This window comes from Salvia splendens, chromosome 15 (assembly GCF_004379255.2).
Source record: "Salvia splendens isolate huo1 chromosome 15, SspV2, whole genome shotgun sequence".
NCBI lineage: Eukaryota > Viridiplantae > Streptophyta > Magnoliopsida > Lamiales > Lamiaceae > Salvia > Salvia splendens.
The window spans coordinates 2,005,649-2,023,306 of record NC_056046.1 but is presented as its reverse complement, the minus strand read 5'-3'; the positions used below and the strand labels follow the sequence as shown (position 1 = coordinate 2,023,306).

At 42.9% G+C, this 17,658-nt stretch overlaps 1 protein-coding gene and 1 pseudogene across 3 annotated transcripts; both read left to right on the top strand.

Moving 5' to 3' along the window:
* Positions 1–399: 399 nt before the first annotated feature.
* LOC121768906 lies at positions 400–4,946 on the top strand (annotated as a pseudogene).
* Positions 4,947–5,241: 295 nt separating this feature from the next.
* On the top strand, positions 5,242–17,219 carry LOC121769234. Of its 3 annotated transcripts, none has more exons than XM_042165974.1 (2): positions 5,242–5,280; positions 15,695–17,219. In XM_042165974.1, exon 2 carries the CDS (start codon positions 15,710–15,712, stop codon positions 17,057–17,059), a length of 1,350 nt encoding a protein of 449 aa, XP_042021908.1. In that variant the 5' UTR covers positions 5,242–5,280; positions 15,695–15,709; the 3' UTR covers positions 17,060–17,219. The 3 variants fall into 3 exon arrangements, with proteins under 3 accessions (XP_042021908.1, XP_042021909.1, XP_042021907.1); XM_042165975.1 differs by lacking the exon at positions 5,242–5,280 and adding an exon at positions 15,386–15,595 and having other exon boundaries at positions 15,700–17,219; XM_042165973.1 differs by lacking the exon at positions 5,242–5,280 and adding an exon at positions 15,386–15,595.
* The last annotated feature ends 439 nt before the right edge of the window (positions 17,220–17,658 follow it).

Below are 17,658 nucleotides of genomic sequence, written 5' to 3'. Positions count from 1 at the left end.
ATTTATTTTATTTGATTTTGTTTAGACTCCCTCCCACTTTTCGTTCTTTTAAAACATCCAAAGTTTTTATTATTATGAATTCCAGAGATATAGGAATTAATTATATAAAATTATTGCAGTAGTTTATAAAATATACCTCAATATTCTCTGCGATTGATTCGCTTTCCTATTTCGTGATTTTTAATTATAGAAAATACACAAATTAAGTAGTTTTGCGTTTGCTGCAGTTTATGACCGTACAAAATACTGATTTTTATGAGTATAGAGTCTTTGTCCTAGTGGAATTATTGTACAAGGAGCCGAATTTGAGTCCATTTCTTTTTTCTTTTTTTTAGTATAAGAATTTATATTTGTGAGTTTATTTGTAATTTCATTTTTTTTAAATACTGATTTTTATGAGTGACTAAATCCCCAATCCAAAGCCCTAGACGGCGATCGAGTATCAATGGAGGACGTCTGCGAGGGAAAGGACTTCTCATTCCCCTCTCAGGAAGAGAAGATCCTCTCATGGTGGGAAGAAATCAGCGCCTTTTAAACCCAGCTTGACCGCACCAAAAATTGCAAGGAATACATCTTCTACGACGGCCCGCCTTTCGCCACCGGCCTCCCCCGCTACGGCCACATTCTCGCCGGAACGATCAAGGACATCGTCACGCGCTATCAGTCGATGACGGGGCATCACGTCACCCGAAGATTCGGCTGGGATTGCCACGGGCTGCCCGTCGAGCATGAAATCGATCAGAAATTGGGGATTAAGAGCAAAAAAGATGTGATTGAGAAGGGAATCGCGATTTACAATGAAGAGTACCGCGGCATTGTGCAGAGATACGTCGTCGAATGGGAGAAGACTTTGGTGAGAATGGGAAGGTGGATCGATTTTAAGAATGATTATAAAACCATGGATTTGAAATACATGTAGAGTGTGTGGTGGGGATTTGCGCAGTTGCATCAGAAAGGACTTGTTTACAAAGGATTCAAGGTACTTCTCTGTTTCTATTGGTATTCAAATTCAAAATTGATGTGTAATTGTTGCTGATTTTGGATAAATGTTGTTTTATGCAGGTCACACCATATAGTATAGGTTGTAAAACTCCTTTATCTAATTTTGAAGCTAATTTAAACTATAAGGAGGTTTCTGATCCAGAAATAATGGTGGCTTTTCCTGTGGTTAATGATGCTGATGGTGCTTCCTTCGTTGCGTGGACAACGACGCCGTGGACGCTGCCTAGTAATCTTTCGGGAAAGTCTTTGTGGTTGCTGAATCTAGATTATCAGAACTTCCTATCGAAAAGGCTAAGAAGAGTGTGGCAACTAAGAATGTCGATACGTATGAAATCTTGGATAAGTTTAGTGGTGCTTCTCTCGTGGGGAAGAAGTGCGTCCCTTTGTTCGATTACTTCAAGGACCACTCTGGTTTTGCGTTTAAAGTCATGGCAGATAGTTATGTGAGCGGTACTGGTATTGTTCACTGCGCTCCTGCGTTTGGGGAAGATGATTACCTTGTCTGTCTTGACAATGGCATATTCAGCAAGGAGAAGGGGAAAGAACTGGTTGTGGCTGTAGATGATGATGGATGTTTCACAGATAGAATTGTTGAGTTTCGTGGCCAGAATTGTCACTTTCGAGACAATTCTACTTTTGTTCTAGAGAATTAATGAAATTCCATTTTAATGAAGGAGATTAAATTTATTCCGATTGGGGGAGTGACGCACAAGGGTTATGCGTCGTTATTATTGAACGACGCACAACCCTTATGCGTCGTTGGGTAACGACGCACAAGGATTATGCGTCGTTAAAAGACGCATAAGGGTTACGCGTCTTACCCTAATGACGCATAACCCTTATGCGTCACACTGGTAAGCATTCCCGCCTGTCATCCGGGTGACCCAGGTTCGATCCCTGGCAATGACTCATTTTTACTATTGTTTATTAGAGTATAGTCACCGCTATTATAATAAGCATTATTTTATTTTATTATAATAGTGGGTAGAACATTCATTAATCAATATTGCAGCAAGAACTTTTGGAAATTATTTTATAATAAGCATTATTTTATTTTCTTATAACATAAAGACTTGGATTATTTAATTAATATTATATAATATTATGCCATGTATTTTATATAAGCGTAATCTATAAGTGAATAAAGTTTTGATTTTTATGTTATTATACCATTAACGACATAAACAATAGTAATTTTTAAGATATTCAAAAATAAACTTAATATATAAAATAAAATAAACAGTGGTCATAGATAATAGAAGTATAAATTAATTTGTCAATGTACATGTATTCGTTTTGGGGGACCAATTAGATTGGGCATTTATTCTTAACTTCTTTAATTAATTCTTTTATAAGAGTAATATCTATTTGCCAAAAACAAATGTTTAGAATAACTCATTTTTATCAAATACTAATCACTTAAAAAAATACGCCGTTGCCGGGGATCGAACCCTGGTCACCAAGGTGACAGGCGAGAATGCTTACCAGTGTGACGCATAAGGGTTATGCGTCATTAGGGTAAGACGCATAACCCGTATGCGTCTTTTAACGACGCATAATCCTTGTGCGTCGTTACCCAACGACGCATAAGGGTTGTGCGTCGTTCAATAATAACGACGCATAACCCTTGTGCGTCACTCCCCCAATCGGAATAAATCTAATTTCCTTCATTAAAATGGAATTCCATTAATTCTCTGGAACAAAAGTAGAATTGTTCCAGAAAGTGAAGAAGGAAGATAAAGACACAGATAAAGACATCATTCAGGCTGTAAAAGAGAAGGGGAGACTAGTGAAAAGTGGAAGGTATACACATAGCTAAACCCTAAACCCTAAATCAGACTCTCCTCACATCTACAGAGCCGTGCCAAGCTGGTTCTTGGCCGTGGAAAAGATTAAGCAGCTGTTGCTGGAGAATACCGAAAAGACTGAATGGGTGCCAAAGTTTGTGAAGGAGAAACGTTTCCACAACTGGCTTGAGAACGCTAGGGACTGGGCAGTCAGCTGGAGTAGGTTTTGGGGCACTCCTCTTCCTGTGTGGAGCAATGAAGCCGGTGACGAGATTGTTGTGGTGGATTCCATTGAGAAACTGGAAAAACTTTCTGGTGAGAAGGTCACTGACTTGCATCGTCATAAGATTGATCATATTACTATCCCTTCGGAGCGGGGTGGTGGTGTTCTTAAACGAGTGGAGGATGTATTCGATTGTTGGTTTGAGAGCGGATCCATGCCTTACGCTCATATGCACTATCCATTTGAGAATGTGGAACTGTTTGAGAACAATTTTCCTGGAGATTTTGTGGCCGAGGGTCTAGATCAAACTCGTGGATGGTTCTACACTCTCATGGTTCTCTCGACTGCACTTTTCGGAAAGCCTGCTTTCAAAAACCTCATTTGTAATGGGCTTGTGCTGGCTGAGGATGGGAAGAAGATGAGTAAGAGGCTGAAAAACTATCCTCCGCCATCTGAAGTGATCGATGAGTATGGAGCTGATGCGTTGCGCTCTACATGATAAACTCTCCAGTTGTTCGTGCTGAGCCGCTGCGTTTTAAGAAGGAAGGGGTGTATGGTGTGGTCAAAGATGTGTTCCTACCATGGTATAATGCTTATAGGTTCCTTGTGCGGAATGCTAAACGCCTTGAAGTCGAGGGGCTTGCGCCGTTTGCACCACTCAATCATTCCGTCCTTCAGAACTCCTCGATTGTGCTGGACCAGTGGATCAATTCGGCTACACGGAGCTTAGTACATTTCGTACGTGAAGAAATGGATGGTTATAGGCTCTACACTATGGTTCCTCGTCTCGTGGAGTTTCTTAACGACTTAACAAATACGTATGTTCGATTTAATCGGAAGAGGCTGAAAGGTCGGACTGGGGAAGAAGATTGCAGAGTTGCCCTTTCGACTCTTTACTATGTCCTTCTCACAGCATGTAAATCCATGGCTCCATTCACACGTGCTCGAGGAGCTCAACGTGAAGTCTTTGGTGCCATGTAACGACACACTCAAGTACGCCACGCTGCGTGCAGAGCCTGATTTTGGGGTGCTGGGGAGAAGGCTTGGGAAATCGATGGGGGAGGTTGCGAAGGCAGTGAAGGCGATGTCAACAGACGATATCTTGAAGTTTGAAGAAACAGGAGAGTTCACTATCAACACACATGTTATAAAGCTCAGTGATGTCAAGATAACTAGAGAGTTTAATGCAAAGGCTGAGGAAGTGGATGCTAAAGGAGATGGCGATGTCTTGGTGGTGTTGGACTTGCGCAGTGACGAGTCTCTGTATGAAGCCGGAGTTGCTCGTGAGATTGTGAACCGGGTCCAGAAGCTGCGGAAGAAAGGTGCACTAGAACCCACTGACATGGTGGAGGTGTTCTTCAGGTCATTGGACGAGGACGAAACAACTTGTCGGGAAATCCTTGATTCGCAGGATGCTTACATCAGAGGGGCGCTCGGGTCGTCATTGCTGCCACATTCTTTGCTTCCTCCCCATGCTGAAGAGAGCTACCATGGGATATCGAACCTGTCCTTCGCGATCACACTAGCAAGGCCAGCGCTCGTGTTGAACTTGGACGGTGTCGCTGCATTGTTCGATGGGAACACCAAGCAGGTGCAGGGATTGCTGGCCTACTTGTTGATGAGGGATCACCATAGCGGAATTCCAACATGGGATGGGCAAGACGAGGGTCGGTTGCATCGAAGATCTGCCTCCGGTGACTGTGGTGTTGGGGGAACATGTGTTCTTGACTGTTGGTGACTACATTACAAGCAACAAGTATCTGTGATTTTTGGTTCTTCTTTGCCATTTTCTGAAATTGTAGGGTTTATAGTTTATTTCTCTCTTTTTTTGGCTATAAGAATTTAGTGAAGGAATACAAATAAACAAAACAAGCAATTTTGTACATTGATATTTGATAGTAGTACTGAGACTGGGAGTATGATTTTTTCTTCTAGTTAATCTACATATATTTCAGAATAGTATTGGGAGGATTCACAACACAGACCACTAGTATTAGTAGTACAAGTAAGTAATTACTATGTCACTAACAAACTTATTGGTTGTGATAGAAAATATTAGATGAAAATTAGGGAGAAAGTAATCCAAGGAGAGCACGCATCTAAATTCTAATGATGGGAAAACCATCCAACCAAATATTATGTCTTAAAACACAGGTTTAAACCAAACCGCTAAATAGTAGAAACGTCACATCCTAAACTTTTATCTATAAATGGACTGCATACATTTCTACAAACACACACAAATTAAGCTTTGGCATTTCTACTTCGGTAAGTCAACTCTCAAATAGTCCATATTGTTTGCATATATGCTTTCATTGAAGTTAGTTTGATTGTACATTAATCTCATTAAAATTGTAGTGAAGTTGGAGAAACATGACAACCCCCCACTCCATAGTGCTCCTCGTCCCAAGTGGTACTTCAAACCACCCATATGCATGCTGCCAGGACAACGGTTACCTTGGTTACGGAGGCGACAGCGTGTTCAGCCCTCTCGTGAAGATCGCAGTCGAGAAAGCAACAGTGAACAAAAACTACGTTCACCTCCGATTTACTTACAACAACAAATACTGGCTAAGATCCAAAGAATATTACAACCTCGTCGCGGTATCAAACCAGCCAGTAGAGGACACGACAGACCCGTTTTGCACACTCTTTGAGCCAAGCGTGACATCGGGTCATGTGAAGTTCACTCACGTCCAGTCCGGCTTGTCACACCTCAACCCCTCTGACGTATACTCTTTTAATAAATAAATCCCTTAACATAAAAGCAATCAATACACATGTCTAATTCATTAAACACTCATATTATATAAGTTCAAGCAAACACTTATCCGATACATATTTCAAAATATCCTGTAAAGTAGTGGAACCCTCTCACCACTCTATATACTATACATTTATCTACATGCAAAATGATGAGGAGGAGAATGTTGCCAATATGCGTCAGCCGCCGAACCTGATAACACGTGGAGTTCCTATGACCCACGTCAGTCAAAACTTTACTGCTATCTTATTCCTGAAAAATTTAGTGGTTTATATGAGCCACAACTCAGTATATATAAATTTCCACCTTTAATCTCACATGATACAAACATCAAGCATATTTTTATACAATACATATAATCAGAAACAATATATAACATAATTTAAAAACAAACCATTTCATATTCATATGCATATGACACTCTATTCAATTTATTATTCTGTAGGCGAGTGTTAAGGACCTAAATCCTTAACGTCGATTTCCACACAAAATCAAGAAACGAGATGTCGTCGTTGTCGAGCGCCCAACGTTGGGTCGTGACTTGGACGGCAAAAAGGGGCGGTTGAGCGCGAGATCAGCCTCGTCGGCAACCTTAGGAGATGTTTCTTGTTTGCTACTCAATTGAGCCAAAAGAATGATAATTTCATATATTGATTGAATGAATAAAACGATAACAACCTAGCCCTATTTATAATACTAGAATACTAGCTTAGGGAACAAGAAACAAATATAAGAAAAGATATGCAAATCCTAATATATCTAAACTAATTAATACTAATCCTAATACTCGTATCAACTCCCCCACGGTTAAAATCCACCTTGTCCTCAAGGTGGGAACCACGAACCAAGGACAAGAGTTGAAAGCAAAAGCTTGGCGAGGCGTCTCCTCCTGGATCAAAAGTGTATCGAACCGCTGAATGTCTCCCTTTATCACCTCCATAAAAAATCAATAAATGTAGACTAATGTGGTCGTCCAAATTCAACGCTACAATGGAAAGTTCTGCCACACATTCATGAATGCTCAAACACGGCGTGTTATTTCGTAGAGGAATTAACCTTGCATCGGCGTCGAGCGATGGTAATCGAGGCTTCATGCTTGTAACATCACTGACACTGACATCCACATAGACACCAACAATTATGCGGGAACCTGTGTAAGCACCATCTTCTTTCTTTCCCCAACAATTCTCAACAATAGATTTTGATTGCAATTGAACAACCGGGAATGAGGCGATGACCTTTGGCCCTTCCTCAATGGAAGCGTCCTCATCTGCATCGTCTAACGATGAAACTCGTTGGTCTTCGGGTCTGCCATCTCTACCTTCCCTAGATCCATGATTCTCACTAGGCAATCGAATGACAACATTTAATACAGATTCTGTATCCGAATTGTCGGCATCACTATCCTTGGTCTCCTTTGTTGCTGTCTCTAATACAGAGTCCTCAAAATCACCAAGCTCATCTTCGCCGTCGTCTGTCGGGTATCCCTGCTGCTTGTGCAATCCAGACTGGTCCCAACAGGTAGGCGAGCGCAAAGGCTGGTACGAGGTCTGATTGGTCACCCGCGCGGGCTGACCGTACATGTCCCGCGGTGGAAGGCTCAAGTAGTGGGGCTGGTGGCAGGCAGAATGGCCTCGCGGTGCTCGCACCTCCTCCCGATGGTGAGGCCGGCCCCAGCACGTCTCCGCGCGTCGGGGCCGGTGATCTAAGGATGGGTAACTGTGGTCCTGCTGCTGCGTTGGTGGGTCCCAGCACGTCGGGCGGTGTGGCCGCATTGCGTGAATCGGGTGGCGATCGAACCCTAATTGGATTCGTTGATCCCCATGATCAAATAGGTGGCCCCTCTCGGCATAGCCACCGCGGCGTCGAGGGCGCGCATCCTGCGCGCAATCGCGGTACCCGATGGGCGAGTATCCCGTCCGTGGGCGACGATCAGGTGGATCCAAGCGGCGTAAGACGTAGGGTGGTTTTGGCTCAGGCTGAGTGGGCGGACGGCGGTTGTCAATGCGCCGCTCTGCTGCGTCCAGACGATATTCCATCATGTCCAATAGGCGATCGAGTTTTGCAATAATAGGGTGTATCTGGTGCGGGGGCTGATATTGTTGGTGAGTCCGCATAACGGCGGCGGTGAAGCTCGGCAGTGGGAGGTGATCGGTGGTACCTTTTTTTTGGTGAAGAATATATCTTCTTCTTTTTTTTGATTGCTGAGATTTGGGTTAAGGATGAACGAAGACGGAGGATGAGCTCTGGATGAAAGCACCAGTTGGTAAGGACCTAAATCCTTAACGTCGATTTCCACACAAAATCAAGAAACGAGATGTCGTCGTTGTCGAGCGCCCAACGTTGGGTCGTGACTTGGACGGCAAAAAGGGGCGGTTGAGCGCGAGATCAGCCTCGTCGGCAACCTTAGGAGATGTTTCTTGTTTGCTACTCAATTGAGCCAAAAGAATGATAATTTCATATATTGATTGAATGAATAAAACGATAACAACCTAGCCCTATTTATAATACTAGAATACTAGCTTAGGGAACAAGAAACAAATATAAGAAAAGATATGCAAATCCTAATATATCTAAACTAATTAATACTAATCCTAATACTCGTATCAACTAGTTGTTACGATCCCCCTATATCTTAGGATTCCCCAAATATTTAGTTATCTTTTTATTCATTTGAATGAAGAAATAATATTCCCACATTACTTGTGCAATACTCCTTATCAAACCTTGAAGACTGCCGACGGAGGAAGTTCTCCGCGCCAGCCACGAATTGAGCCGCCGACCCCAACGTTCGGGGCGCCGGATTGGTGTGTTGCGAGTGTAATCGCAGGATTTCTTTGTTAAGAGAATTGTGCTCTTAACAACTAGTGCTTTCATCCAGAGCTCAACCATGGCCGATCAGCCCCGACGCTTCACGGCGAGTGGCTACCTCGGTGACGGATGGCAGCGGATACGACGAGACGACCCGGAGTCAAGCAGCGCGCTGCGCAATGGATCGGGGGCGCTCGTACCTACTTTGTCAGCGCTGGACAAAATTATGGCAAGATTTGATCAATTGGAATTTAAATTGGATGCGAGGGATAGAAGGGTTGATAGGTTGAAGGCCACACGCCTTCCCAAACCGGATCAACCCTATTTTTCGGACGACGGGGACGTCGATGGGTATCGTTCCCAGGGAGACGTCTGGCCGACCGACGAGGACTGCCCCCCAGTTTTCAATCACGGTAGGCGTGTCCGTTGTGGGGATGTCCGCCGGCGTAGGGGCACGGGTCGTGATTTAAACAGGCGAGAGGTAGGGCTCGCACAGCCTGGCTCTGGCACGATTCCATATCGCGCGCACACTGCTTCGTGGCCTCGCACGAGCTGGGATAGACCAGCAGCTCGCGTCACAACGGAGTTTGATAGGGGTTTTCGGGGGTACCGACAGCCTACATCGTGGGACCCCCCCATCAACCGCCCCTCCGGTTGGGATCCTCCCGGTAACCGACCAATACCGAGCTTCCAGCCCTACGACCCACCACGGTCATGGCAGCCCTCTTGTTGGGAACCACCGCCTCACCGTGCATCGCAAGGATACTCGGATTATGATCAGCCACCACAGTGTCTGCCTAGTCGTTGGGATACACCCAGGCGACAAACCGATCACTTCCGGCAGCAGCGCAGCCCACGCCTGAGCACACAACCTTGGCGCCCTGAAATCATGGGGTTTGAAGAAAAGATGGTGGATGAAGAATTTTGCTATGAAATCGAATTGATTCCCGGCTGCCATTCTTCAAGCCTGGATCAAGAATCAGATGCTCATCAGGAAAAAAATGATTCCTCGAACTGGATGGGTAGTTTTCTTGAAGAGGCTGATGATTCAAAATCATCTCTAGTAGATGATAATAATCATGATAAGGCTACTTTTGATGATGATGAGTTCACAAAGATGGAATGCCATTCTGTGAAGATGAGTGATGATTCGGACTTGCTTTGGGATGTGGTGGGAGTGACTGATTCATCTTCATCATGTGTTGATAATTGTTCACAGCATAAGTGTTTGGACTCTGATGATGATTATGAAGATGATAGAGTAGATGGTGATGAGAGGCGTTCCTACAACCTCACTGCTGCGGAGTTCCAGCTGGTAAGAGTCCTTGTGCAGCGATTCATGGAGGACAAGCAGTTTGGGGGGCGTAGGAATGATGCCGGCGTCAGGAGCCGGTGCATGATCCGGAGCCTCCTCCAAGTCCCAGCCATCAAGGATGATTTTGTGAAGACGAAGGCGAGAGAGGAGAGAGACGGCGTAGAAATGATGGTGATCTTGTTCCAAGTCGCATTCGATCCAGGAGGTGACGTTTCAATGCTTGTGTTATCGTCGACTTTGCTCGTGGGTCCGTGGTTCCCACCTTGAGGACAAGGTGGATTTTAACCGTGGGGGAGTTGTTACGATCCCCCTATATCTTAGGATTCCCCAAATATTTAGTTATCTTTTTATTCATTTGAATGAAGAAATAATATTCCCACATTACTTGTGCAATACTCCTTATCAAACCTTGAAGACTGCCGACGGAGGAAGTTCTCCGCGCCAGCCACGAATTGAGCCGCCGACCCCAACGTTCTCTTAACAAAGAAATCCTGCGATTACACTCGCAACACACCAATCCGGCGCCCCGAACGTTGGGGTCGGCGGCTCAATTCGTGGCTGGCGCGGAGAACTTCCTCCGTCGGCAGTCTTCAAGGTTTGATAAGGAGTATTGCACAAGTAATGTGGGAATATTATTTCTTCATTCAAATGAATAAAAAGATAACTAAATATTTGGGGAATCCTAAGATATAGGGGGATCGTAACAGCGAGCGCACGCCGATTTTTTAGCGCTCGCCGATCGGCTGGCCGCCGTTGTAGGCGGGCGATCGGGCAGCACTTTTATTTAAAAATTTTCAAAATGGAGAACAACAACGAGTCTACTCCAGTAACGAGCGGGTCTCAAACTCCCACGGTACCCGTGGGAGGTGGATGGGGTCCGATGGCCGGGTACTACAACATGTACCCTTGGCAGCAGATGAAGCCCGGGATGGCAGCCGGGGGTAGTATGCCGGGATGCAGGGCGGGCAGGCGATGCCGGGCGGGCAGGGGATGCAGGGCGGGCAGGGGTACCGGGGATGCAACCCGGGATGCAGATGATGCCGGGGTGGGCAGTCGGGATGCAGATGATGCCAGAGTGGCAGCCGGGGATGCAGCCCGGGATGCAGGGTACGCCGGGCCGGACGATCGTTGCTTTTTGACAATTAAACTGAGCCAATTAAAGCTATTCTAATAACGATAATAATAGTGATAATGTTTGAGTTGGGAGGAATGAACAAAGGAGCCAAAGTTACTTTACTCAAATTATGGACTAATCGAAGTGGAATTTGATTGGATTATAAATTTATGACACTAATCATAAACTTTATTATTTCAAACTAGCCAAGCAAATCAGGTTAAAAACAAGAGCTACATACATTAAAGTTAATATAATGTAATTTTTTATTCCTAATGGTTCTTCATTTATAATACATGCATATACTAATGAATCTGACTTCACCAGGCTCGCTGCTTTGGATACAAAGATTGGTGAGAAGCCAATAATTGTCAAAATGTTTGGGCGATTAAATTTGGAGCTACTTGGAAATTTGTAATTAAGGCATTGTTTGCCAGCTGGTTAAAGGTTAATGCTAAAACAATGAAAACGTACCTCTCATAAATATGTTGTTTTATTAAATTTATTTGCAGAAAAAATAATAATAATAACAATAATATAATTGCATCTTGGTTGGCTTTATTAAAAACACGTGCTTTTCGATAAAAACAACAAAAAGTTGTACGCATAAATTACTTACGGCGAACCAAGACAAAATGTAACTTTTTGCAATGGAATCCAATGTGGCGGCGATTATTTGATTGGTATTGTGTTAATACTAATAGTGTTCAATTTATACAAAGATTGGTGAGAAGCCAATCTTTGGAGCTACTTGGAAATTAAGGCATTCTTTGGCAGCTGTGTGACTGCTGACGTGGACAACGACAGCACGGTGGCGGCCTCACACGCCGGGCCGGCCGGATGATCGTTGCTTTTTGAGAATTAAACTCAGCCAATTAAAACTATTCTAATAACGATAATAATAGTGATAATGTTTGAGTTGGGAGGAATGAACAAAGGAGCCAACCAATTCTTATCAACATTCTTATCTTGAGGTAGTCCCCTCAACCAACCAAAAATTATCATTATTGATGAAAATGACATTATTAGAAAAAGTATTCACAGAGAATTAAAGTAAAATATCTTTGTGATATATATTATTTGTAAATTAAATTTTTGAAATAAAGATTAATCAAAATGTTTTATATTATCACAATTTCTATTTTTGTGATAATTAATATATTAGAATAATTAATTTGTCCCACTGTGAGACCAATAATAAGAGTGGCAAATCTGGGTGGCGCGAGGGGCGGCCGACCACCCGACTGCCAGGAAAGCCTAGTTTCAGGTGTTGCCGGAAAATAATAACTAATCAATGATTTAAAGATTTATTTTACTAAATTAATCTTTTAAAAGGTACTTACTACCAAAACAAAATCTAGCAATATGGAGTACCATTTTCTAGTTAATTGGCCTGAATTATTGGAGACGTTGTTGTCTCTATCTAAAATCGAAACTGTAGTGGAGACATATATATATCTCTCTCTCTATATATATATATATATATATATAGGGTAGTGTTAATCTCCTTTTATCCCCTTAGATTTAAGTTCCTTCTCCATTTGGAGCGTTAGATTAGATGGATGGATGATCCGGATTAGAAGCATAGATATAATCCTGTTGGTTCATTATTTGGTGGATTTTGTGCATTATGGGGTTGAATTAGTAAATTTATATACTTAAAAACTCCCCAAAACGGTATGTGCGAGATTTAAGCATATACCCACGACCTCCCATCTTCTCTAGCAATCAATTCGCTCCAAATGTATTAACTCTTAATCTCTCTACCGCTGCGTCTCCCCAATTTCCATCCCATTTCAAAACCCTAGCCAATCTTTGGAGCTACTTGGAAATTAAGGCATTCTTTGGCAGCTGTGTGACTGCTGACGTGGACAACGACAGCACGGTGGCCTCACACGCCGGGCCGGATGATCGTTGCTTTTTGAGAATTAAACTGAGGCAATTAAAACTATTCTAATAACGATAATCATAGTGATAATGTTTGAGTTGGGAGGAATGAACAAAGGAGCCCACCAATTCTTATCAACATTCTTATCTTGAGGTAGTCCCCTCAACCAACCAAAAATTATCATTATTGATGAAAATGACATTATTAGAAAAAGTATTCACAGAGATTTTTCGTTGTCGGATTTGAGGTTTGATAGTCTCGGAGTTCCGGAAACTCCCGTTCAAACGGGGGAGCAGTGCAGGGTAGTGGCGCCCCAAAGAAGAAGGGCAAGGGAAAGAAGGTCGGGGAGTCGTCGCAGCCGGGTGGGTATGACCCCACGGTACGGAGAAGGTGGACGGACGAGGAGAACGTTGCGCTGTCAAAGGCGTGGGTGAGTGTTTGCGACGATCCTCTTGTTTCTAATAACCAGAGGATCGTCAACGTGTGGGGCAAGGTAGCAGCAGCCTACCAGCGATTTTGCCCGGAGGGGAGGCCACACAACGGGGAGGATTGCCGGAAGGCGTGGAACCGAATCAGGGCTGCCGTCTCCCGATTTTCGGGTTTGTACGCCAACGCCCTCCGCATGCAGAGTAGTGGCCAAACGGAGGACGACTGCAGGAGGATAGCGGAGAAAGCCTTCCCCCAGCCCGGGTTGTATAAGGACTTCACCTACTGGAACTGCTATCTTGTGCTGAACGACTCCGAGAAATTCCGAGTAGGTGTCGACGCTGGCTGGCCGAAGAAGCAACGATTGAACTTTACCGGGGATTTCAGCGGCAGCAGCGGTGGTTCCCACGACCTCCCCGAGACAGAACAGGTGCTCCCCAACCCTTGTTCGTTCGGCCGCCGACCTCGCCCCGCTGGGCAAAAGCGGGCGCAACGAAAGGCGAGGGGGGTCGCCGGGGGTTCCCAGGAGGTCCAGTCGGCATCCCCCTTTGACCGCCAGTCTACAGAGGATCTCAAGTACTTCGCGCGTCAACAAACGCGCCAGATGATGGTGAAGACGTTAGCCGAATGGCGTGCGGCGACGGACTCCCAGGAGAAGAGATTTCTCTTCACATTGCTCGAGAGCATGAATGACGATCTGCGTGGAGGCGGCAGCGGAGGCGGCGGTGGCGGTGGCGACGGAGGCGGCGGTGACAGTGGCGACGGCGACGACGGAGGCGAGGGAGCCGGCGAGTGAATTTTTTTTAAGTAATGTACTTTTTTTTTAATGTAATTTTTTTATTAATGTACTTTTTTACAATTTTTGTACTTTTTTTAATTTATTGTATTTTTTTTAAAATTAAAATAGTATTATTAATGTTTCCATTATATGTCTCGTAAATTAAATTCCGTATATTATGTTATTAGTGATGTGGCTATTGATGTGGCTGGGCTATTTATGATATGACTAGGCTATGGCTGGGCTATTTCTGATGTGGCAGGATGATTTTTAGTATTGATGATGTGGCAGGAGGAGTTTGTGGCTAGGCTATGGCTGGGCTATAACCACTGTGGATGCTCAAAAAAAGGAAAGTTTTCAACTTCTCTCTTAATTTTTTCCCTTCTCTCTTACTAATTATATGGACCCCACATTTCACTAACACTACTTCTCTCCTACTTTTTTCCCTTCTCTCAACCAATAATATGAACCCCACATCCCTCTAACACTACTTCTCTCATACTTTTTTTTCCTTTTCTCTTACTTTATCAATTCTACATTAAAACACATGTCATTCACAATGTGTCATATTTTTCGTAGACGGAGGGAGTACATGCATATACTAAAATAAAAAATATTAATTATTTATCAAACATAAACTTAAAACCAACTAATTATTATCAGCATACAAATTTTAAATTAATTAAGAATGATATTTGATGAATCCTGCTGAATGATTTAATATAGTATCAAAATATTTTATGATTGTTAATATATGTGTAGTAATTTATAAATTAAAATGGATCATAGATCTATTTCGATTAAATTATAAGTAAATTTTACAATCAAGAATTATTTTATATTTTAAATTTGAACCATCCAATTTATTTACATATTATTGTATTAATATTAATAGAAATTGAAAGGTTAATTCTATTTTATTTTTAGTTACTTGTTTATTGACAAATTGTTGAGTGCACACACGCTAAATATAGTATTAAAGAGATGTTAGTGTATCGCTAACTCAACTTTCAGCGTTTAGTGAAGTTGTTAGTTAATTTGTTTGAAGTGCGTTTCTTCTCTATGATTAGTTTCTTTTCTTCCATTTACCTATTTTCTTCATTCTTCTTTCTTTTTCAACACGAAGCAGAAATGGATCATTTAATATCTATATTTAAGCAATCGAGCTTTACTCCATGTATGCAGAGTTTGAGAGAGAAGGTATAGAGTTTTGAGTCGCCAATCAGCTTTACTAATTAGGAGTATATTATTTACACAATTTAAAAAAAAAAGCCAAATGAAACAAAACCCAAACCTTGGAGACCACAGAATGATCACGATCTCATTAAAACCTCCATGGTGAAAAAACACCATGAAGGAAAAAGAGTATCAGTCTAATAAATGGTTGTAGGCCTCATCCTAAACTTTTATCTATAAATGGAGTGCAATGCATACATTTCTACAAACACACACCTACACACAAATTAAGCTTTGGCATTTCTACTTTGGTAAGTCAACTCTCAAATAGTCCATATTGTTTGTATATATGGTTTCATTGAAGTTAATTTGATTGTACATTATCGATGCTAATCTCATTAAAATTGTAGTGAAGTTGGAGAAACATGACAATCCCCCCCTCCATAGTGCTCCTCATCCCAGAAGGTGTTTCAAACCCATATGCATGCTGCCAGGACAACGGTTACCTTGGTTACGGAGGCGACAGCGTGTTCAGCCCTCTCGTGAAGATCGCAGTCGAGAAAGTAACAGTGAACAACAACTACGTTCACCTCCGATTTACTTACAACAACAAATACTGGCAAAGATCCAAAGACAATTACAACCTCGTCGCGGTATCAAACCAGCCAGTAGAGGACACGACAGACCCGTTTTGCACACTCTTTGAGCCGAGCGTGACATCGGGTCATGTGAAGTTCACTCACGTCCAGTCCGGCTTGTCCGTGCAGTCCACCTACGCTCCCAACAATCTGTGCCTCAGCAAAGACTATGGCTTCGGGAATTTTGGGATGACGGATTGGGATGCGTTGGTTAAGATGCCTAAGCATATAGCCCTGAAAGGAGACAACGGGATGTACCTCAAAGCCATCCAACTATTTGGTGCGCGCCTACAGTTGGGATCGAACGATGCAACCGACAAATTATCGGGCCACACCGTGACACTGATGCCCGACGGACACGTGCGGCTAAATTCTGATTATTTTGGCAAGTTCTGGTTTGTGGCTTCTTATGATGGTGATTGGGTTTACGGAGATTTTAATGACGATCCGAAGAGTGCGGATACCACCATGTTCTGGCCGATTAAAATCGACGAAAACACCATAGCCCTTCAAAGCAAAGTGAACAACAGCTTCTGCATACCTAAAACAGACGCAAATGTGAGCGACTGTCTAGCTGCCCTGGCCGACTCTATCCAGACATCAGCAAAATTCCAAGTGCAGGAGCTGGTGATGTACAGGAAGATCTACGACGTGATTTATCGGATGGAGGACGCGAGGATATATGGCGAGACTCCTTTTTTGGCTGGCACTACTACCCTCACCAACACCAAGGATCAAGTGGATACCATGAGTGTGCAGATCACATATCAAGACCAGAAATCTTATACTTTTAGCCGCGGGTTTTCGCTGAAAGCAGGGGTGACCGCCAGCATCGAAACAGAGGTGCCCTTCATAGCCGAGGATAAGATTGAAGTTTCTTTTGAGATAAGCGGGTCGTTTGAGTGGGACACCACCACAACCACTACAACTAGTGTTACGGCTCAGGGCTCGGTTCCTGTGCCGGCAAACAGTACGGTTAAAGTTCATTATGTTGGGACAAGGGGCACTTGCAATGTCCCTTACAGTTACAGTCAAGAAGATCAAAGCTCCACCACCGGTGAAATTACATATTATGATCTGACTGATGGTATATACGAGGGAGTCAGTTGTTACAACTTCGACTTTAAAGTCGAATAATCTCAAGTCTACATGTGTGCTGCATCATCGATCACCTTTGCTTTTTTCATCTTCGGAGGTTAATTACTAACCTCCCATCTATCTTACGTCGTTTGATACTATGTTTATTGTAACCGTCTTCCTTAATACTATCAATAAAGATCGATTCTCTTCTTTGAAAGATTTTGGCAAAAAAAAATGCAGAGCGTATTTTGAACCCAAACATTTAAATAATTATTACTACCTATAAACTTCATCTATAAATAGACTTCATACATTTTAACAAGCACGCACAAACCAACACACTCGACGCAAATCAATCTTTTAATTTGGCAAGTCTAACATCCAAGCAAGTGTCTGATTCAATGAGCCTGGTTCTGCTTCTTTCGTTACAGTCAAATAAACTTCCCAAACCATAAATTAAGTTCAAGACACAGACAATCCTTGACTCAACATCATGCTAGCAAGATCTAAACAAGACAATATCCATCATGAATACATAGATAGGAGATTATTTGAAAGGCACTAAACGGATAACCAAAACATGAAAATTTGATACACATTAATATTGCATAGATCTATCCAAAAGAAGTGAATAAAATCTCCGATTCCAAGCTTCT

Excerpts from the sequence above, each read along its gene's own strand:
- LOC121769234 (XM_042165974.1), top strand. The coding sequence starts at position 15,710 with ATGACAATCCCCCCCTCCATAGTGCTCCTCATCCCAGAAGGTGTTTCA.